General features: G+C 44.0%; 1 protein-coding gene across 1 annotated transcript; it reads left to right on the top strand.

The window, feature by feature from the left end:
• The first annotated feature begins 964 nt into the window (after positions 1-964).
• Positions 965-19165, top strand: LOC125084471 (ATPase PAAT-like). The gene is made up of 6 exons (XM_047701772.1): positions 965-1483; positions 2116-2319; positions 3270-3339; positions 8230-8436; positions 14996-15450; positions 18566-19165. The coding sequence occupies exons 1-6, from the start codon at positions 1320-1322 to the stop codon at positions 18798-18800; spliced, it is 1335 nt and encodes a 444-aa protein (XP_047557728.1). The 5' UTR covers positions 965-1319; the 3' UTR covers positions 18801-19165.
• The last annotated feature ends 4734 nt before the right edge of the window (positions 19166-23899 follow it).

Here is a 23899-nt window from a genome sequence, read left to right as displayed (position 1 = left end):
GTGCTTGAAAACAAAAGACCCATCGATGAAAAAGAATGAGAAAGAAAACCAAGACCTGTTGATTTATTGAATGCATGGGAGTGAGAGAAGGGTCAACCACAGAGTCTTTAGTTTTTTGACTCCTGGTCATTCAGCCTATTTAAGGAAGTCAAAATCCAGCTGATAACATTGATCTCTTTCCTTTAATTGAAGATAGGTGTTTTTGAAGAAAAGCATATTTTCCTTAGGACTCCCCAAATTGTTAACACGAATGGAAATTTATGATCACAGGAAGCAGGATATATAGAATGGAAATACTGACGGAGATGACCTAAAATGAATCTGGAGTACTGAAAATCTTCATAAACGTCCTAGGACCTTTACATTTAGGGGCTCTGGAACTTATCTGTGATATAATTCCCTTTTTTATTTCAAAAGATGAAAAACTCATCTGTACAAGCCTTTCCAGGAAGAGGACTGGGTGGAGGTGGTGGGGAGGCACCAGTTACCTTCCTACCCCGAGGGGCAACTAGGAAGTTCCATCTGCTCCACTTTTCGGACCCCAACGTTAAAAGTCCTTCAAGTCCCAGCTCAGAGGCTACTCCACCAGAGCCCCGAGGACCCGGTCCCCCTCTCTCCTCCCCTCCAGCGATGAGGCCACTGGACGCGAGGTCAGCCCCGTTGGCGTTTGGCCCTCATGCCAGCGGCTCACAGACTCGGCCACGTCCGGCCAGCGCCGCGGCTACTCCTACGAGTCCGGGACGCTGCACAAACCTCCACCTGCTCCCCGCAGCCACCCACCCACCGCCCGCTCCGCTGCTGCGGGCAGGAAGGCCGCGGCGTCCACCGCAGACCGGCCGGCGCTCCGCAGCAGGCCCAACGCGGCGCGTGCGGCGACCGCACCACTCCTACCTGACCACGGACTCTCCTCATTGGACTGACCCGCCAGGGCGCATCCGCAACCGTCGTCCAAAGCGCCCGCCTGCTTTGCCCGCCTGCTATGTCCGCGGGCCCACGTGCAAAACCCGCCCGGTTCCCGCGCGCCCGCACCGCGCCTGCGCACACTTCCAGCCCTAGGCCCGGGAGCCGTCGGGGCGCATGCTCCGCCCTCGAGTTCTTCCACCGCGCAGGTTTGGAAGCGCGTTGCCGAAGCCGCCCGGCGCGCGCATGCGTGTCTCCGGCACCCGGTTTTCTTCCCCACTGGGCGAGGAGCGGCCGGTCTTAGGTTTGAAGCCAGCCGAGCCGGAAGTCGCTGTCTTTCTTCGCCTCCCCTCTGTCCTGGCGGAAACGCAAGCCCCGGAAGAGAGGTTCCGGACTGGGCCTGGGCTGGCGGCGGCAGAATGGAGACCCGGGCGGAGGACGCGGGATTGACCCGCCGCCCGATGCTGGCCTCTTCCTGGGATGCGGCCCGCGGAGTCCTGGCCCACAGCCTCCGTCTCACCCGGGCTGACCTCGGCGCCCGGGACTTGGACTGGGAGGAACCGCTGACGCCGCCTGCCGCGGGGTGCGCCGGGCCGGCGGGGACTGGGGCCGCCGCTGCGGGACGGTCGCGCTCCTCGGGGGGCCGGGAGGGCAGGCGCGGGCCGTGCGGGGAGCGGGTGTGGGCCCGGGATCCGGGAGCGGAGCTGGCGGCCGGTGTGGGCGGGGAGCGGGGGCCGGGGGCGTGAGTGCCGGGCGCGGAGCCGGCGGCCCGGGACCCACACCTCCGCGGGGTCGGAACCGGCCCCCGCCGCCCCCTCCCCCGCGCAAACGCACCGGCCGAGGCCTCGCGTCCACCCGCGTCGGCGCGAGCGCGTGTGGCTGTCGAGAGTCCCCGTCAGCTTCCTGAGGGAGAAGATAGGCGGTGCCTCTCGGGGTCTCCCGCGTCCCGCTGTGGTGCGCACCGCAGGTGCCCGGGGACGTTCTCCGTCGGGAGAAGGGAGTGCGGGGCGTGGCGGCGGCGATCGAGGACGCAGTGGGCGGCGAAGGCCCGCTGTGCGGAGGGCGCGTTTCCTCGGGAATCCGTGCCGAGCGTCGGTCGGTGCTTGGGAAGGCGCGGGGCCCTCCGTGTAGACGAAGTGGGTCAGGAGGCCAGAGGGTCGCGAGCGGGGTTCGGACGCGCAGACTGAGGAGCGCGCGGGACGGTTTTCCTTTCAGCCACGATCTGGTGGTTTTGAAGAGCGGCCCGGGCGGCCCGGGCGAGAAGCCCTGCTTCCTTCAGCTGAGCTGCGAGCCCGGCGGGGCTGAGGAGATCGTGTCTGTCGGCCTTCTGAGTTCGGCCAGGAACATGGAGGTGTACCTGGGAGGGGAGTACTGCGGCACCAGCCGGGGCGAGGCCGTCGGCGGCGAGCCGGGTGACAGGTCTGTGAGCGGGGCGGGGCGGGGCTCTCCGCGCTTCTGTGCCGTGTGTGGACGGCCTGGCGCCGGCCGAGAGAAGCTGCCGCCGTGCCGGAGCGGCGGGAGTTTCCCGTGTGAGGGCTCTTGGAGAGCGTCCAGGTCCGCTCTTCCGCGGTGGTCAGTGGGCGGGTTGCCAGCTGATTGCGGCAGGGGACTGCGTGGAGCCGACCAGTTCGCAGACCGTATGGGCTGTACGGACGACAGGCAGTCAGTCCTTCCTTATTCCTGCTTCCTGGCGGTCTCCCTGAACACGCGGTGGTCCGTTTTCAGAGCCAATTTGGCAGTTAGTCTGGGAGTGAGCACATTTTTCTGAAAGGAAGCCCATTACAGGTGGTGCCCAGGCCCAAGACTGTGCCACACCAGTCTGTGACCTACACACAGTTCAGCCTGCTACAGTGTGATTTTTCTCTAGGTTCTGATACAAAGATTCTACCCGATTCAATCTCAGGATTTACGGAATGGCTTAGAGACAATTTTTCCTTATTTGAGTACAGTTGACATACAACGTTACACTAGTTTCGGGGGTATAACATAGTGATTCAACACCTTTATAGGTCGTGAGGTGCTCACCAGGAGTATAACTTCCATCTGTTACCGTACAGTATTATTACAGTATCAGTGAGATAATGCTATTACAGTATCATCTGTTACCATACAAGGCTATTACAGTGTCATTGACTAAGTTTCCTATACTGTACCTTTTCTTCCAACTATTTATTCATTCCATAACCCGAAGCCTGTATCTCTCACCTGCCTTCATCCATTTTGCCCATCCCTCTGGCAACCATCAGTTTGTTTTCTGAATTTTTTGATTTTGCTGTTTCTTTATGTATTCATTTGGAATAATTCATTTTTAAATGTAACTATTTAAAATAATAGAATTAAGAGTAATTTAAATTTTATTTTCTTTTTAGTGAGCACAAGATTATTTTCTACAAAAAGTACTTAAAATTGGAGTCTTCCAGTCATGCTTGTAAAATAAAGGTAAGTCATCACTAGATTTTAACTAATTTGACAACTGCAAATGTTTTTGTATAATTTGTACTTGTTTTCTGTTGGTTCAGTAATATGGTTAGTCCAACTTTGTTTCTGATTATCTTTATATAAATATATGTATCGTGAAAACTATAAGCAGTTTTGGCTTATAGGAAAGGATATAGGGAGCTCTATCAAGAAAGAAGGGAATTGGGGACGTTTTAGAGAAGAGTATCCAGAAGTTAAAGGGACTCGGACTTATGTCTTGAATATGAAAAATATCATAGAAGTGAACTTTAGTGTTCTCAGTAGAGCCTAGAGAAAAGTTACTGAGCAAGAAGGCATAGGCCAGGATATTCTTCCTGTTTTGTTGCCTAGTCAAGTGAGCTGGTGCAAATCTCTATTTCTTTCGAACTACCTTATGGATAAATTAGCTGACCAAAAAAAAAAAATTCTTCATATGTACATGAACGTTCATCATCATTCCTAATAGCCAAAAGGTTACAAAGAAAACAACCCAACTATCCATCACTAAATGTGTAGACAAAATATGCTGTATCCACACAATGGAAAAGTATTCAGTCATATAGAAATACATATAGAAACCCAGATGAAGCTTGAAGCATACTGTTTGAAAGAAGTTGGAATCATAATATCGTATGAGTCTGTATGTATGTATACATAAGGTCCAAAATGGGCAAATCCATAGAGACCGAAAGCAGATTAGTTATTATCTAGGGCTACGGGGTGGGTATTGGTGGGATGGGGAGTGACTGCCAATGATATATGGCCACTTTTTGGGTGATGTTCTAAAATTGCAATGACTAGCATCCAGAACCATTAAGTTACCAAAGAATAAACCTAATCAAAGAGGTAAAAAATCTATATTCTGAAAACTTTAGAAAACTTATGAATAAAATTGAAGAGGATGGAAAGAAGTGGAAAAACATTCCATGCTTATGGACTAGAAGAACAAACATTGTTCAAATATCTATACTACCCAAAGCAGTTATACATGTAATGCAGTTCCTATCAAAACACCGTGAGCATTTTTCACAGAGCTGGAACAAACAATCCTAAAATTTGTATGGAACCACAAAAGGCCCCATGTAGCAAAAACACTCCTGAAAAAGAACAGCAAAGCTGGAGGCATTAGAATTCCGGACTTCAAGCTTTACTACAAAGCTGTAGTCAAGACACTATGGTAGTGGCACAAAAACAGATATGTAGATCAATGGAACAGAATACCTAGGAATGGACCCACGACTATATGGTTAATTTATCTTCAACAAAGTGGAAAGAATATCTAGTGGAAAAAAGACAGTCTCGGGGCCCCTGAGTGGCTTTGTGGGTTAAGCCTCTGCCTTCACCTTGGGTCATGATCTCAGGGTCCTGGGATTGAGCCCCACATTGGGCTCTCTGCTCAGCAGGGAGCCAGCTTCCTCCTCTCTCTGCCTGCCTCTCTGCCTACTTGTGATCTCTGTCAATTAAATAAACAAAATCTTAAAAAAAAAAAAGTCTCTTCAGCAAATGGTGTTGGGAAAATTGGACAGCAAAATGCGGAAGAATGAAACTGGACAACTGTCTTACACCAGATACAAAAAAAAAATTTTTTTTAATGGATGAAAGACCTAATGTGAGACAGGAAACCATCAATATCCTAGAGGGGAACACAGGCAGCAACCTCTTTGATCTTGGTTAGAGCAACTTCTTGGCAGAGGCAAGGGAAACAAAAGACAAAATGAACTATTGGGATTTCATCAAGATAAAAAGTTACTGCACAGTGAAGGACACAATTAACAAAACTAAAAGGCAGCCCACAGAATGGGAGAAGAAATTTGCAAATGACATCTGATAAAGGGTTAGAATCCGAAGTCTTTTAAAGAACTTACCAAACTTGACACCCCCAAATCAAATAATCCAGTTAAGAAATAGAAGACAAAAATAGACATTTTTGGGGGCGGCCTGGGTGGCTTAGTGGGTTGAAGCCTCTGCCTTCCACTCAGGTCATGATCTCGGTCGTGGGATTGAGCCCTGCATCGGGCTCTCTGCTCAGCAGGGAGCCTGCTTCCTCCTCTCTCTCTGCCTACCTCTCTGCCTACTTGTGATCTCTCTCTCTCTGTGTCAAATAAATAAATAAATAAATTTTTAAAAATAGACATTTTTCAAAAAAAGCATAAAAATGGCTAAGAGACATGTGAAAGATGCCCAACATTACTCATCATCAGGGAAATGTAAATCAAAACCGTGAGGAGATATCACCTGATAACTGTCAGAATGGCTAAAATTAACAACACAAGAAATAACAGGTGTTGGTGAGGATGTGGAGAAGGGGGAAGCCTCTTGAAATGTTGGTGGGAATGCAAATGGTGCAGCCACTCTGGAAAACAGTATGGAGGTTCCTCAGTAAGTTAAAAATAGAACTACCCTACCATCCAGCAATTGCACTACCAGGTAATAACCCAAAAGATACAAAAATAAAGATTCAGAGAGTACATGCACCCCAGTGTTTTTAGCAGCGTTATCAACAATGATGTTTATAGTAGCCAAACTGTGGAGAGAGACCAAATGTCCATCGGCTGATGAATGGTTAAAAGATGTATATGTATACAATGGAATATTACTCAGCCATCAAAAGGAATGAAATCTTGACATTTGCATTTCAACATGGAGGGAGCTAGAGTGTATTCTAAGCGAAATAAGTTAGAGAAAGACAAATATCATATGATTTCACTCATGTGGAATTTAAGAAAGAAAACAGATGAATGTATGGGGGAGAAGAAAGAGACACAAACCATAAGAGGCTTTTAAAGATTGAGAACAAACAGGGTTGTTGGAAGGAAGTGGGTGGGAGATGGGCTAAATGTGTGATGGGTATTAAGGAGGGCACTTGTTATGATGCACACTGGGTGTTGTGTCTAAGTGATGAAACACTGAATTCTGCTCCTGAAACCTGTATTGCACTGTATGTTAACTAACTAGAACTTAAAAAAAAATATGAAAAGAAAAAAAATAGAGTAAAATAAAACTATAATGGCTACACAACTCTGTGAATATACTAAAATGTCCTGAATTGTATACTTTAAACCATCTGATTGTTTGGCATGTTAATTATATCTCAATAAAGGTGTTTTTAAATTTAAATTTTTTTAAAAGGAAATAAATCCTTGCTATCTTTTATCTCCACATTAGTTTATATAAGGTTATGAGACTTTAGAATAAGAAAAAATAAGTAATCTCATAGCATGTTGGTAACAAATTTACAGAACTGATTATTCTAAGATACTATTTTGTATAGTATATATTAATAGCTTCCAGATGTATAGTATATATTAATAGCTTCCAAATTTATTTAAATAAAGTGTTTCATGCATTCCACAAATATTTGAATGCCTACTGATGCTAGGTACTGTAACTAGACATGTTGGAATTAGCAGTAATATAATGAATGACCCACCTCCTATTGCTCACATTCTGGTGTGATGAAATAGATTATAAGTTGACTCAGTGAGTAAGATATGTCCCTAATTCTGTGGTGGGGCAGTGGGGATGAAAAAAGCAGAAAGGGGGGTGCCTGGGTGGCTCAGTGGGTTAAAGCCTCTGCCTTCGGCTCAGGTCATGATCCCAAGGTCCTGGGATCGAGCCCCACATCTGGCTCTCTGCTCAGCGGGGAGCCTGCTTCCTCCTCTCTCTCTCTCTCTGCCTGCCTCTCTGCCTACTTGTGATCTCTGTCAAATAAATAAATAGAATCTTTAAAAGAAAAAAAAAGCAGAAAGGGCTATTAGGGTAGGTGTATAAATTTAATGTGGAAGTTCCTTAATTGTTGAGGACAGTCACCTTTTTGGTACCACACACAGAGTTCTTAGATTATGGGTCTTGACCTGTGTTGTCATGTTACATATGGTTTTATGTGTGTCTCTGAAGGTAAGTGTTTTTTGTTAACTGTTCAATAGAAGTTCTATGGGAGTGCTAAGGGTAGTCTCATTAGAGAAGCTTCTTCTGGGGCAATAGTATATGAAAGTTAATAGTTAAATGACCCATTTTTTTGAGCATTTACTCAGTGGTAGGTACTGGGAATTTTAACACCTAGTCCTCATAAACACCATGTAAAATCATTGTTTTTACCCTCCCTCATTTTATTCCTGACTCAGGTTTTTGCCTTTTCCCGAGATAAGCACAGGTTCTAAGTTGAGTCATCATTGATTTGTCTGATTCTAAATCCTGGTCCCTTTCCACTTTGCTACTTTGTTGTCCGTATCACACGAGGAATGTCTTTTGGTTCAGAAACATGGATGAAATAAGGCAGCATAAAGCACTGGGTAGGACACTGCTACAGAAGCCAGAGGTCTAGATTCCAAGCTTAACTTTTACCAGTTTACATAATATTTTGACAGTCAGAAAATCACCCCAACCTCGTCTTTTTTGTGTGTGAACCAGAAGGTTATGTTAGACCGTATTAACTATCTCTTTTAATTCTAAATTCTACAAGACTGATTTATCTTTCATATTTCAGTAAATACTTTGGAAGTGCTTTTGTAAAGCCTTCTTTTGTATTAAATAGTATTCTAGCTAGCTGTGCCAGCTTCTTGGATTGGTATCGTTTATTTTTATTCATTAATGTAAGTGAATGAAATTTTACTCTAGTTCCTTTTGTAATTCTGTGTATTTTTTCAGTTTGAAGTTATATTCTTTTATTTAAACAGTTCTTATGAGCCTCATGGTAAATTAGAAGTGCTGATCGTTAAAATTTTCAGGGAAACTTAAAAATGTAAGTGTATTTAAAGTTTATATTTATTTTCCTAAATACATTATTATTGCTAGCTTATATAGAAAAGTGACCTTAAATAGTGATTATTGTTTAATATTTTTTTTTTCTGGAACTTCTTTGTTTTATAATAGTTGCTCTCCTTTGGTGAAAAGCAACGTGTGTTCATCAGTAAAATTGTGGTACAGTTGAGGCGGGTTTCAGCAAATTCTTCAACAAGCTCTCCTGCTCTAGGATCAAGGATAGACCTGCAGAGGGTCCAAACTCTCATGGAGGCCATGGGGTCCAAGTTGTCACCTGGTGCTCAGCAGTTGATGAATATGGTTAAATTTCAGCAGCAGGTAGGTGGACATGGATTCTGTCCAGATACCATTAACGATTTCAGAATGACAGCTTTTTCTAAGGACATGTATCGACTTAAAATTTTCTTTCTTTGAACTTTTACTGTTGATTTTTGATCTTCTACAAAATATCTTACTACAGATCTTCACAATTTTCTGTGAATTTACTCACTCATTCAGTAAGTATTAAGCACCTTCTTAGTGAATCAGATAATGTTTTGAACACTTTAGAAAGTTCAAAGATTAATTAGTTTAAGGATCTTTAAGGATATTTATAGTCTCATTTTATCTAGGCCTTTAAGGAAGAAGGGTGGGACTGGACAAGTAAATTTGGAGGGATGCAATTTGGGAGAGAGAAGATAACATGGCTTAAATCTTCAGGGCCAAAAGGAACAGGGTATAGCTAGGAAATGAATAGAAGTTCACATCTCTGGGTGGAGAAGTGGTTGGGGGAGTTTAGTTTGGGGCTGGATCATAGAGGGCTTTGAATGTTACTTTTGAAGTTCATACATAGTTTTGCTTACATTTTGAGAAACTAACCCGACGCCATGCTATGCGTGTAACAGGAATGAGAAGAAACAATGAATCAGTAGGATGTGTGACTCCAGGGGGAGCAGTTCCATGTGCCTTCCCTCATCCAGAGGAGAGTCAAGGAGGGTCTAAATTAGACATCCTGGATTGTGAGATAATACAACGATGGTGCCATTGGCTCTGGACAACCTACTTGATATTGGTTTGCTGGAGAAAAATAGAGTTAAAGAGGGGTATTGCGGTTTTGAAGATGGTGATACCAACAATATAAATGGAACCCAAGGGAGGAGACTGCTTGGGAAAAAGGGAGTTTGATTTGGGAATGTTAAGTTGTAGACGTGAATTGTAGAGTGCGAGCATTTGGAAGCATAGGTGGGCGTGGGCATGGGGGAGTGAAGGGAGGTTTGAGAGATGGACCCCAATAGACAGCAGGGAAAGTGGTGGAGGGAGAGCCAGAGCAAGCAAGAAAGGTCCGTGGGGGAGTAGCTAGGTTTGGTAAGGATATCGGGAGCAAGAAAAGGAATAGAACAGCAGAAGACCGGATGTGACCGAGTAGCACGAGGCAAAATCTAATGTCAGGAGACCTGATTTCAGGGTGTGGTGCTGACATGAGTAGTTGTGTAATTTGGCAGTGCTTCATCTTTTTACATGAATTTCTTTGTGTTCAAAATCTAAATGATAATACTGCTAAGATCAAAAGATTAATGGGAATATTGAAAAGAAATAGTCTAAATAAGCAACTTATGTACCTTTTGTGAAGTTTACCAGTGGTAATTTTGTACAAGTGTCACCGATGCAATGGGCCAAGACAGGGAAATTGGGAGCGTCGATGGTGATCATGGGAACCCTGGAAAGGAGGATTTCAAAAAAGTACCGGTTCCATACTTTTCTTTCTCTCCTACCATCACTGCACCTTGACCCTCCAGAAGTCCCTCACTGGTCCTCCTCCACTGCATCCATTCCCGACAAGGTGACCAGAATAATCTCGGAGGGTAAAACAGACCCATCCTTCCCTGTGTAAAGCCGTCTGCCTGCTTCCCATCACACTTAGAATTAACCCAAAGATTCCTTACCCTGGCATCTAAGATCTGGGCCTCATCTCTGGCCAGATCTCCCAGCTCCGCGGACTCAGGCACGCTGGCGTGTTAGTCCTCAGATACTCAGGTGTGTTCGGGACCTTTGCACTCTTAACTGTTCTCTTTCTTGAGAAGCCCTTTCCCCAGACCTTGGCGAGCCTGGACTTCTCTTTTTTATTAAGATATCAGCTTAAATGTTACATCCTTAGAGACCTTCCCCAACCACCAGTTTAAAATAGCCTTTCCCGCCAAGTCTGCATATTTTTGTCAGAGCCTTCTTGACTCCTTTGCTGTTGTTTACATATCGGTCTGTTTATCTCTTTAAAATGTAAGCTTCCTGCCGACAGGGAGCTGGTCTGTCTTGTTTGTGGCTCCAAATAAGTATATGATGTATGTGCCTTCTGGATGGTCAAGTTTAAGTGCTTCTTGGAGGTCTTCAGAGGGTCAGATCGAATGATTATGAGACAGAAACCAGATTTGGAGGGAGTAGGGAGTAAATGGGGGTAGTTGAAATGTGGAGGTACCCAGGGTAAATGGGTTTGTTTCGGGAATGGTAGCGATAAGGAGCTCGCCTGTATCAGAATCCCTTGGAATGTTTATAAACTGCAGATTCCTGGCTGGCGCCAATGACCTGAAACCCAGAAGGTGGGATCCAGGAATCCGTTTATCAAATAGACGTTCCCAGATAAGTCGTATGCATAGTATACTTTGAGAACAAATGATTGAGGAAAAGGATCCCATGGAGATAGAAAATGTAAAACAGAAGAAATTATTTTTTTGTGTGCAACTCTTTGGAAACATCAGAGAGGGTTAATAAATTAAATCAGCTCATGGACCGATTTTTATGTTCTAAAAACTTCACTTTGGAAAAAGAGATGACATGGATAGGTTTTTTGTTTTTTGTTTTTGTTTTTTGCCATGTCTTTAAGTTTTTTGGTGTAATTCCAAAAATAACATGTTCTCTTTGCCAGAGATTTTAATCCATTCAGAAGTGCATTAAGTAAATCATAAAAGTGCTCTCCCAGCTCTCATTGTGTTCCCCAGATTGGTGCGTATTCTAGAGTTTTCTGAGTATGTAGAAACACATGCAGGTCCTTCCCTCCAGTGCACTTATTGTGACCTGTCCCCTCCCCCCACTAAATCCTTGTATATGGGGACATTTGGGGGAACACCTGGGAAGAAGGAAGGTGATTCAGTTAAATCTTCTTTTAAACATTCCAACATAAGACCTCTTCCAGGTGGGAAGGCTCTGTTTATGTGATGATTCTTACAGGGCTTACCTGGTTCTAGGATTGCATATTATTAACAAGCAGGAATCTATGGACTGCCTCCCTGGAAAATGTCATGTAAGCTGTGTAACCGTTTGTTAAGTCTAAAGTCAGGATGTTTTGGGGCACCTGGTTGGCTCAGATGGTAGAGTGTGTGACTCTCGATCTTGGGCTTGTAAGTTCGAGCCCCAAGTTGGATGTAGAGATTACTTAAAAATAAAATCTTAAAAGTAAATAAATAAAGTAGGGCTGTCTTATGACCAGAACTGTTCCTTCGGTGGAAGCTGTGTAACTGCATACACTAGAACCCCCCTACGTTAGTTTGGGCCGCGCCTGTCGTGAAGGGGAGAGAAGCTACCTGGGAAGCTTTGTTAGAAGCCGTCTACCTTCCCTGCTTCACTCGTGCTTTGGGGTTGCTTGTGTGCTTGAAAGTTTTGTTAAAGTTTTTTCTTACCTCATTAAGTTTGAAGTTAAAATTTGCTGGCTCTGATTTGTTTTTGCTTTAAAATTTACAGAAATTGAATAGGAATTATATATCAAAGTGCCTAGCCTATAGTTTTCATTTAATGTTACCTGAATGAAAGGGTGCACCCCATTTTTCTCGAAGAAAACATACTCAGTTATGCAGGGTTTACACAGTTTACTTTTTTCACCTTTGAAATACAAATATCTTTTTTCTTGCGTTCTCAAGATGATACTTGTTTAAATTTTTTTTTTTTTAATGGTAGAGACCTTTTTTTTTTTTAGAGATTTTAATTATTTCACAGACAGAGATCACAGGTAGGCAGAGAGGCAGGCAGAGAGAGAGGAGGAAGCAGGCTCCCTGCTGAGCAGAGAGCCCGATGCGGGGCTCGATCCTAGGACCCTGGGATCATGACCTGAGCCGAAGGCAGCGGCTTTAACCCACTGAACCATGCAGGCACCCCGATACTTGTTTAAATTTTTTATAATAAAAGTTAGACAGTCCTTTCAGATATCTGATAAGATAGAAATAAACACTTAATTTTTCACAAGTCTGGGGGTAAATGTACACATACATTAAATTATGTGTATACACAGATAATAGTCCTTTACGTATTCACGTATAGGTATATGGACATAATTCCACATGAATGATTTTATGTTCTTTTAAGCTACTCTTTGTGTTCTATATAACATGTAACATGGAGCCTAAGCAATAGATACGTATAAATTATTTCCTCCCCACTCCCCTGCCTACTTTTAAAAGGGTTTGGTGGGCCATGCAAGGCAACATGTGACAAGCAGCACAAGAAAATTAAGAATTGAAGCAAATGAAACAAAGGAAACAGAAGAATGGCCACCAGCACCCAAAGTTGGTTTATTTACTGCCCTATAGACTCACCTGTAAATTCCAGGATATGTAATACCAAGAGGAAAAGGAAATTACCTTAAGAGCTGTCATCTGAGAAAAATATGACCACTTTTTATAATCAGTGAATTTCTTCTAGTCAAAATTTGATATATTAGAAAAGAAAACCTCACAGAGCAAATACCTTATTTGCATTTAGATTTTAATTAAAATTTCTGCCAAATTAATTATCATATACAATTTTGACATTGATTTCACTGCTATTTATACAGAACTTTCAGTTTCTGGGGTGCTTCAGTGGCTCAGTCTGTTAAGCATCTGACTCTTGATTTTGGCTCAGGTTATGAGATCCAGCCTTGATTTTGGCTCAGGTTATGAGATCCAGCCCTGAGTTGGGTTCTGTACCTGGCATGGAGCCTGCTTGGGATTCTCTCTTTCTCTCTGCGTCTGCCACCTGCCAACTCATGGTATCTCTCTCTCTAAAAATAAAATACAGTTAAAAAAAGTATTTTCAATTTTCTGTCATTAAGGTTTTTTTGGACTTTTTACTACTACCAAAAATAGTTTAGCTTTGTCATCATGATTAAGGCTCCTTTCTGCTCAAGGAGAGTTGTTGAATTTTAAAATTTTATATATAATTATATATACAAAATATATATGTATAATTATATACAAAATTATAATATAATTATATATATTACATAATTATATGCAGTCCATCTTCTAGGACTAATTTAAGAGTTATCCAAAACTTGCATTCAGTAGAAGATAACATTTCTTTACAAAGAGTATTCCTCCAAAGTACAGCTTAGCAAAAGAAGTTTCATGGAGACCCTCCCATTCCTACCCCACCAACTTCCCTGGCTCTCATTATTCTCCTTGCCTCCTTTATTTTCCCCCAAAGTATTTACCACCATCTCCATCCACGCGCTGCATTGCCTGCCTACCTTCCTTCCTTCCGACTTTTCTTCCTTCCTTCCTTCCTTCTTTCCATTGTTCCCTGCTCCTGTATTGGTTCCACATATCAGTAATTTTCATTTGTTTTGTTCATGCACATATTTCCTCTGCTGGAAACACAGAATAGATTTCTGGTAAATGTTTGTTGACTGAATGAGTTTTGGTCATTTTGGTCATTTGGTCCAGAAATCATTTTTTCGAGTGTCTAGACAATGTATATACTGAGTCTCTTCAGCTGACCTGTATAATACTGGTCTCAGTCTCTTTCAGTAGGTATTGAGCAGCAGTAAGGATGTGATGGTATTTCCTGAATAAGAATAGAGTTTTGTGTTTATAATTTGGGATACAGCCCTGTAATGTAACCATTTAGTGGGCCAGAAGTAATTGCTTTGCTTTGCTGTTGTGGAGAAATTGAAGAGTATAGCAAGAGCATAGCAAGAACATGCCCCTGCATGGGAAACCATGTGACTTCATTACAGAAGTGAGCCGGACTGTTGTCATGAACTAATACGGCATAGCCAGTTCAGTTGAGGCCATAAAACATAACTGTTATCCTACAGATCATTAAAGCAGACAGAACCAAAAGTAGGCTCATTTTAGTCGTTGTAGATGTTGCAAATGTACTGATAAAACCTCAGACTTCTAGTATGTAAGCTATCTGGTGTATCTTCCATGATAAGCTAGTTATAAAAAATTTCCTTAGGTTAGCTTGTTATATGGGAAACTTGATGGATGTTATTTAATTCTAAATATATTATCAGTTATTGTGCCTCAGTTGAGAGTACTGTATTTATCGCCATAAATTAAGGAGGCGTTTGTAGTGGAGGCGTTAATGCTAATGCAGTTTTACTAAGCATGCTAATATTTAATATTTCCTTTAGGGAAAATTGCAGTGAAATCATTAAAAGTCTTGACTCTGGGGGCGCCTGGGTGGCTCAGTGGGTTAAAGCCTCTGCCTTCGGCTCGGGTCATGATCCTAGGGTCCTGGGATCGAGCCCCTCATCGGGCTCTCTGCTCAGCGGGGAGCCTGCTTCCTCCTCTCTCTCTCTGCCTGCCTCTCTGCCTACTTGTGATCTCTGTCTGTTGGATAAATAAATAAAACAAAAAAAAAAGAAAGAAAGAAAGAAAAAAGTCTTGACTCTGGAGTTCGGTGGTCTGTGTTCCTGTCCCAGTTCTGCCACTTACAAGCTGCGTCCCCATAGCTGGGTTACCTTTAGCCTTGGTTTCACCTTAGCTGTGGTCTCTTCAGCTTAAGATCTGGTAGTACTTGTAGCCTACTTCGTGTGGCCGTTCAGAGGATCAGAGAAAGAAGGCACCTTGCCTGACTCACAGTAGTTACCCCAAAAGTTAGCCGTCACCACTACCGATAGTAACGTGTATTTCTTTCCCTTGCTTAGAACTGTGTTCCCGTGGGAGAGCAGCTTCAGGCGGTTTTGGGAAATACTGGCTACAGACGAGTGGCGGACCTGCAGTCCTCAGCTGCTTCGGGAGCCTCCGACAAGTCCCCCTCCACGCCTTTCCCTTTCAGAACCGGACTGACGTCTGGAACCCTGACGGAAGACTTAAACGCTTGCGTCGATAAAAGTCCACAGCCACCGGGTGGAGGAAACACTACACACCTCAAAGACTATCACGTTGTGCCGCCAAACCATTCTCTTCTTGAGAATGACCTCAGAAATGCAGTTTCTTCTTTCCTGCCGAAGAAAGCAAGTGACGCCTCAAATATACCTAACTCTGAGTTGCTGCCTTTTCTCCAGAATTTATGTAGTCAGGTTAACCATCTCCACGTGGGACATAGCGCCAGGTGGCAGGAAGGCATCACTAAGGCCGGGGAAGGCGTCGTTGGTGTTGCGTAAGTATTTCAGACAAATCTGGTTTAGGTTTCATAGATGGAAGAATTAGTTGGAGGAAAATAGATTTGTCTCACCACTGCCTGTAGCTATTTCCAGTATTTTTAGGATCTATAGCTCAACATAGATCAAGGACTTAAACATAACACGTAAAGTTATAGGGGCGCCTAGCTAGCTCAATCAGCAGAGTGTGCAACTCTTTATTTAAATTATTTTTATTTTTATTTTTTAAACTTAATTTTTATATTTTTTAGTTTATTTTTTTTATTTTTTTGCATAGCGTGCAACTCTTGATCTTGGGGTTGTGAATTTGATACTCATGTTGGATGTAGAGATTACTTAAAAATAAAATCCTTAAAAAAAAATTAACAAGCATAAAGCTATAAAACTTTTCTGATAATATGTAGGAGAACATTTGGAGACCTAAGACTAGGAAAAGACCCTTAGATGATACCAGAATCACAATAATGGAAACATTGACCTATTGGATCGCATCAAAATTTAAAGCTTCTGCCTTGTGAAAGACCCTGTTAAGAGGATGAAAATACAGATAGACACAAAGTGGGAGCAAAATTTGCAAGTCACACATTTAACAAATGGCCTCCATTCCTGTAGCTCCCAAAATTCACGTTAGAAAAAATTCAATCAGAACATGGGCAATAGACATGGAGACATTAGAAAGGGTGCATATATCAAATAAGCAAGTGAAAAGATGATCATCATCGACTTCGTGGCTACTGGGGAAATGAATATCAAAACAAGATACTATTGCACAGTTATTTGAAGATTAAAAACAAAAAATGGTAACAATACCAAATGCTGCTGCAGATGTGGAGAAACTGGATTTCTTCTACGTTGCTGGTAGGGGTATAGAATACTACAGCCACTGTAAAAAATACTTGGGCAGTTTCTTGAAAACTAAACATTTACCATGTGAGCCAGCAATGTATTTGGCATTTATCCCAGAGAAATGAAAACTTATGTTGACACAAGGAACTATGCCCAGTTCTTCATGCAGCTTTATGTCTACATAACAGTCCCAAACTGGAAGCAACCAGAATGTCTTAAACTAGATGAACAGTTAAACAAACTGTGGTATATCCATATCACAGGATGCTAATCAGTAAAAAGGAATGGACCATTGACACACGCAGCAACTTGGATGGCTCCTGAGGACATTCTATGCTGAGGGACAAGAGAATCTCAGGAGGTCACACACCAAGATTGCATTTGTGTAACGTTCCCAAAATGGAGTTGTAGAGATGGAGACTGTATTGGTGGTTGCAGGCGTTAGGACTGGAGGGCGTTAGGGAGTGGCTGTGACAATGGGGAGATGTTTGTAGTGAAGGAATAGTTGTGATCTCAGTTGTGATGTTCACGTGAACGTGTGTACCTGTGGGAGGACGGCACCCGCGCTCACTGTCCCAACATCCGTTTTCTGCTTTTGTATTCTCCAGAGTTGGGTGAGATGTAACCATTGGGACCACTGGGGGAATGGTACGGGGGAACTCTCGTATCTTTACAACTTCCTGTGAAGCTGGAGTTCCTTGAAAAAAATAATGGTTTTTAAAACCGCTCATATATTCTAGAGTGGGGTTCTCAAACTTTTTGGCCTCGGCACTCTCAAGAGTAATTGAGGACTGTGAAGAAGCTTTATTTATGCAGAGTATATGAAAGGATTCATTTGTTTAAAAATAACAGACCCATTATATTAGTAACAATTTTTATGAAAAAGGTATTTTCTAAAGAACAACTCAGAATGGTGTTAGGTGACGTGTAGAATCGATGTTAGCATCTGCTCGCGTTCTCATCTGTGTTGCCCTCCAGCATGTGGCATCAGTAGCCGATGAGAGCGCAGAAGTGCTGAGGACAAACGGGGCTCATGCTGAAGACAATATTTAGACCCTAAATTGACTGCCCTCGGACAGTCTAAGACTCAGAATAACGCTCGACCACAGCTTCTGTTGCTCACCCGAGCGGTGACATCACACCTCGTGTAGCCTCTGGGAAATGTCACCGTATGTTCCTGAGGATCTGGGGGTGAAGGGTTCAGACATCATCTTGGTCGTCGTGTAAGAACGCTTGCTACTTGGTGGAAGCTGAACAAGTCACGGGTCCGCAGGGTGTTGTGGGCCACGGCCTGAGGTTCACTGCCCTGGTGTGCATTGGTTGTGAACCTGAGAAACTGGACTTTTACTGTTGTTGTTGTTGTTGTTTAAGAATTTATTTATTCGGGACGCCTGGGTGGCTCAGTTGGTTAAGCGGCTGCCTTCGGCTCAGGTCATGATCCCGGCGTCCTGGGATCGAGTCCCACATCAGGCTCCTTGCTCGGCAGGAAGCCTGCTTCTCCCTCTGCCTCTGCCTACCACTCTACCTGTGCTTGCTTTCTCCCTCTCTCTCTCTCTGACAAAAAAAAAAAAAAAAAAAAAGAATTTATTTATTCATTTGAGACTGCATGAATGGGGGCAGCAGAGGGAGAGTCAGACTTCCCCCTCCCTCTCACCCCCCGCCCCAGCCCACCACGTCCCTGGAGCAGTGACCCTGAGCTCATGACTCCAGCTGAGGTCAGACACTTAACAGACTGAGCCACCCAGGCTCCCCTTCTAAGTATTGTTATTTCTCTCTGCCCATTCCAGTTACATTCGTTTTTACATGTTTTCATATTAGGTTAGAAGAGAACCTTCCAGTGCTTAGTGAGGCTGTGCAGGTGACAAGAAACAAACCTTGAAATTGTGGGGTTGCTTGGGGAAGTTCTTGGAAGACATATGTGGAGACCTTAAGAAACATTGAGGCAGATCAGTTTTGATTTGGGGCTCAAAATCCAAGACCCTTTGTAGAGACTTGTTCTGTAAGGGGGGACATTCCCTCTCGTCGTGCCCTCATTTCACTTGTGTGCTGAAATGTGGAAAGAATCAGAGATGCGGCACGCTTTGGGTGCTTAGGGCTATGATTGCCCCTTGTAGATGGATTTAGCACCGGAAACCCCTTGTACCCAGAGGGCAGCGTTGCGGAGACAGATTTCCACATCGTACTTTGGGGGCTCGTTTCGTATGGTTCGCTTGTTTCTGTTAGGCTATCAGGGATAATTGTTACACTGGTTTTTTAATTTATTTTTAGGACGGAAGAGCAACCTGTGTGCTCCTACTTGGAAAAGATTCTTACTAAAAATATGGAACTGCTGGAAAAGAAGCTTGTGGACTCCATCGATCAGCGAATACGTCAACTCCAGGAGCACGTGGACAGGAAGATAGCTGTGTTGATGGACCTGCTGCAGAATCCCCCCTCCCCACCCCTCGGGAAGGCCCTGACACAGTGTGACTCTGGGGAAAGACTTTCCAATGGAGAGAGATAAGTGCTCAACTCGTAGGATGTGCTACAGATATTTATTACGTATTTATGGCAAAGCCTAAACCCCCAGAGTTCAAGGCAAGGATTTAGTGTCGTTTGGGTGCATCATCTTACGTACATCGAGCGACCTCAGTGTACATTTTAATGTACTTGTTACTGTCTGTCCAGGGCTGTGCACGAGGATTAACCTGATCGGGTCATCCGTTATTTTTGTTCGCAATATTGTTTACTCTTATTTTTTACTTGTATTTATTTTTATTTTTGTTTAGTGTTTAAACTTAAGGATTTCTAATTTAATTCATGAGTCTATATTGTATATGTGTTTACCATTTTAATTTATACAAAGGGCTTATGTTTTAGGGGTGTGAAGAAAATACAGTATTTGGTTTCTTTTTCTCTTTCTAACTGATTGTTCTTGGGAACCCTAGATAGAGTACTTGAGCGTTGTAACCTTTTAATTTCCAGTCACCAAATTACGTTTTATGTTGTTTATTTCAGATAAAAAATTAGATGTGGTATTTCTGTAACAGTATACTTAACATTTTATATGTATCAGAAATTTAGAGGTACTGATTTTCTTATATTTATAAACTGCTGTGCATAAATCTGTTTATTGCTTTATTATTATTTCCTAAGAAAATACTGCCTGAATTTGCTCAGCAGAAGCAGCAGACTGTAGTACTTAAAAACTCCCTGTTCAAAGTCTTTTTTTTCTTGTAAGTTTCCTGCACACGTAATAAGCCAATAAGTAAGAGCTTAGTATGGAGTAAGAGCTAGCGAATCACCTTCACGGGTAAACACCAGAGTTTGAAGTAGCTGCAAGGGATGTGTGATGATCAAGAAATTGAATCAAGATCCAGGTTATGTATTTTAATTTCCACATTTTTAGCACTTTGGGTGTTATTACATCTCCCGCGGCGGCGTGCTGAGGTTTCCATCCCACTTCGCACCACTGGGTTGTCAGTGCTCTGGGTGCCGGGCAGAGAGCGAGTTTGCATGCTGCTGCACTAGGACTCCCCTTACACTGTGGCTATGAGACTGTCATTGGAGGCTCTTCCTCACTTGGCCCCAGCCCCACTTTTCAGTCTCATCAACACTCCACGTGACCTGCTATGCCAGCCTGTCTTCCTGCAGCTCCTCAGACTGTTGGTTTCAGCAGACAGGAGTCCTCCTCCCATGGTTCTCTCCTTTCCATACCCTACACTCTCTTTCCAAGTCACCTCGGACCCACGTTCGGTCCCTCTCTCCCCCGGTCGGGAAGCAAGCAGCTGGACTAGAGAAAGACAGGCCACACCGAAGGCTCTCTTTCGGGGGACGTAAGACAGTCGAGGTCAGCTAAAGCACAGGAGGCACGTCAGGTAGTGGCCAGAGGTAAGGCCTGAAAAGGGGGCCTGGGTCTGGCTCTGGAAAACCATGCCTGCTCCACTCCCGAGATTGGCGTGGTTTAAGAGGAGAGTGACGCGATCGGCTCCGGGCCTCAGGAGGCAAACCAGAGTGGAGCTTTGCTCACGAACCCACTTGCAGAATTTCTTAGCGTTCTGCTTTGCGCTGTAGTGGAATCTGGGTGCTGGGAATGCAGAACCACGGTAACATCTGATTGCCTGACGAGTTAGGTCAGCATTTCTCATCGTTTGCTTCCTAATCTTTGTCAAAGATATGTGGGGACCTTGTCAAAGGTGAAGGTTCTCGAGCCCCAACACAGATCTTCTGAACCAGACCAGAGAGGGAGGAGCGGTCCCTGAATGGGGGTTTCAGGGGATCTCGTGGTTATTCTGAAACAGGCCGAACTTGGAGAGTCTGCTTTGGGCTGTCACGCAGTGCACCCCGGCGTGCAGCCATCTGATCAGCCCCGTCCGTCTGCCTCACTGGGAGCGAGTTAGAAAGGCAAAGTCATGGGCTCCATCCCAGAACCAGTGAAGCAGAGTCACTGGGGTGGGAGGGGGAAGCAGGGATCTGATTTCACAAGCTCTCCGGGTGATTCTCACGCACGCGAGTTAGAAAACCTCTGCTTTAAAGAATGGATGTTTCTGAAGAAAGAGACCCACAATTTCAAACACCCAGGACACGTATCTGTGTAACCTTGTGTGTATGGGAGATGCTTCTGGAAGTTTCTGTTTAAATGAGAACCAGGGATTCCAGAGGAGTAATGGAGGACTAAGGCACCTCTGGCTTCTTGGGAGTCCGGATTTCTGAACTGTGAAATGACTTGAGTGGAACATAGTTGGTTTTATTGCAGACTTTCTCTCAGCAGAGAGCTCTTGGTAGAGTTTCCATTAAAAATGGTCATGTGTTCACTTTTACACCTTCCACTGAGATCCAGCCTGCAGACAGAGCACACGTGTGGCTGGAGGTGAGCCCAGCAGAGTGGCCAACTGCTTATGTTAGTGTCTCAGTTTACAAAGTGTGACATGGCTGTTTCAGTTGAAACCTCTCAAAGACCAACAGCCACCACCACCACCCTTGTCAGACCACACAGCACCTCTATCTTGAAAGGTGCTCAGGGAGCGGAATGGCCTTGCCAACGACTATGACAAGTCATGGTGGGGAGGCAGGCCTGGAACCCACTGCTCCTGTTTTCCAGGCCCATGTGGATTGTGGGGTGGGACCTTCCTACTTAGAATCGATCCCCTCTGACATTTGAAAGCCAAAGCTGTTGTAAGGTCAAGCAGCTTTCTTTCCATGGCTCCCCTGTCTCAAGGTAAAGCAAATTTGGCATCTTCTACATATTTTTCTACTGTTTTGACATTGTCCCTCCAAATCTCCTTAGAAGACGTATTTCCAAGTTGGCTTAGAGGAAAACACACAAGGATGGACAAACCCGAACTCCTTCTGCCTTGTTCATGGACCTGCTGCATAACTTTGGATGAGTGATTCTGCCTTTTTCTTGACCTCAGTTTTCTCTTCTGTAAAATGGGGGCTATCACAGCCTACCTCATGCTATGGCGCAAAGCTTATGATACTTTGAGCATGACTCCTCTGATATATATAGTAGATGTTAAATGGCAAATGTTAAATTTTTCTCTTCCTTTTTCTACTGTGCTGTCTTTTGAAATGGCAGGAATGACACACGTGTTCCTTAATATCATTATTATTCCGGCAATTTTAAAGTCCCTCTTCTCTATCCTACCTTAGGTGCAGGAGGGCTCACAATCATTCTATTGAGCAGTGGTTCTCGAGTCTAGTTCAGGAACCAGCAACAGCAGCATCTTGAAACTTACCGAAATGCAGATTCTCGGGCCCCAAATCAGACATATGGAGTCAGAAACTCTGAGGGGGGGGCCAGGCCTCACGTTTCCTGAAGACCACCAGCCAACTCGGGTGCCCATTCACAGTGAGAACCATTTTTTATGTCTAAAACCACACACCCGGCAGCCAGCTTACATGAGTTCCTTCCTAAAACCCCCGTTGATACACTGCGAAGATGTCCTACAACCAGCAGGATGAAAATCTAGGCTTTTTACTAAGGCTTTAAATCCCCACAAAATTGGATCCTTGGCTCATTTTTCCAAATGGTGTCCTGCTGCCACCCCTTTCACACATCCCACTCTAGCCCCAACAGCCTTGTTCTTGTTCCTTGAGCACAACAAACCCATTGTGGCCTTAAGATTCTGTCAATATTGGCTTTGCCTGGATTGCACCGCTCACTTTAATCTCTCCCTTTCTCCAGGCATCTGCTGGAATGTACCCTCCTCAGAAAGGCCTTTTTTGACTATGATCCCTAAATTCCTCCTCTCCATCTCCATCACTTGGATTGGCTGTTTTCCCTTTATTTTTCTTTTAACCATTCTTTAAAGGGTAGAGATATTTAGAACAAATTCTTTTTATTCATCTGAGAATGTCTCTCTCCCCCTCCATTCCCGAAGGATAGTTTTGCTGGATATAGAATTTGGAGTTCTTTTCATTCAGCGTTCAAGCGACGTCATGTGTTACTTCTGTCTGGCTGCTGTTACAGATAAGAGGTCTGTGGTGTGAACCGGCGTCCCCCTGGTGGGTAGTGTCTTGTTTCTCTCTGGCTGCTTTTGAGTTTGTTTCTTTGTCTTTGGTTTTCAGAAGTTTAATTTTAATGTGCCTTGCCGGGTTTATCCTGTTTGGAGTTTTCTCCACTTCTTGAATCTGTCTGTCTTGTTTCATCAGAAGCTCGCCCCATCCCCTTTCTCCTCTCCTTCTGAGACTCTGATGACATAAATGTTGGATCTTTCGTCATAGTTCCGCAGGTCCTTGAGGTTATGTTAGATTTTTGTTCAGATTGGGTGAATACTCTTGCTCTGTCCTCAAGTTCACTGATTTGGTCCTGGCGTCTCTATCTGTCACTGAGCCCATCCAGGGAGCCTCCCCCTCACTCCATTCTGTAATTTCCATTTGGTTCTTTGGTTATAACATCTATTTCTTTGTTGAGATTCCTATATTTTGATTGTTGCAAGAAGATTTGTTATTGATTGTTGAAGCCTTTTTTTTTTTTTTAAATGATGGCTGCTTTAAGTCCTTTTTTGGGTAATTCCAACATTTGATTCATCTTGCTGTTAGCATCAGTTCATGGTCTTTTCTCATTCAGATGTTATTTCTCTGGTTCTTGGTCCAACGGGTGATTTTCCACCCGTTAGAATATTGTTGAATCTTGGATATTTTGGGAAAGTCCTATGTAAATCTTGAGTTGTAGCAGATAGTCACCTGCTTAGGTTTGCCATACAGGTCCCAGTCTACGACTGTGGGATGAGATTCTAATGACAGTTTAATGTCCAGAGGCTTTGCAGTGCTGTTCTGATCTGGTCAGTTTCTGTGGTGCCACTGGAGCTCTTGGGGCCCTGACAGTGCGGCCAGGAGGAGCAGGGGATTCTCAGGCTAGAGCCATCTGGTACGTCTAAGTGGGAGAAGGGAATCTGGCTCATAGAGACAGAGAAGCTTCTTATGGTGGGTCCTCTGGGGCTGTCACCTAGCCACCTCACTGTCTCCCGGCAGAGACACATCTTGGCATCAGCAAGGAAGCAGATCACTCTTCCTGGCTTTTTGCTGTCAGTGGGACTCCCACACCACACGTGTTGCCATTGTTGCTGTGCTAGCGTGGTGGTGTGGGCAGGACTTGAATTAAATCCTGGAGCAGTAAAC

This window comes from Lutra lutra, chromosome 14 (assembly GCF_902655055.1).
Source record: "Lutra lutra chromosome 14, mLutLut1.2, whole genome shotgun sequence".
In the NCBI taxonomy this organism is placed as follows: domain Eukaryota; kingdom Metazoa; phylum Chordata; class Mammalia; order Carnivora; family Mustelidae; genus Lutra; species Lutra lutra.
Note: the sequence above shows the minus strand (reverse complement) of the source record. Positions and strands in the feature narration are given on the sequence as shown.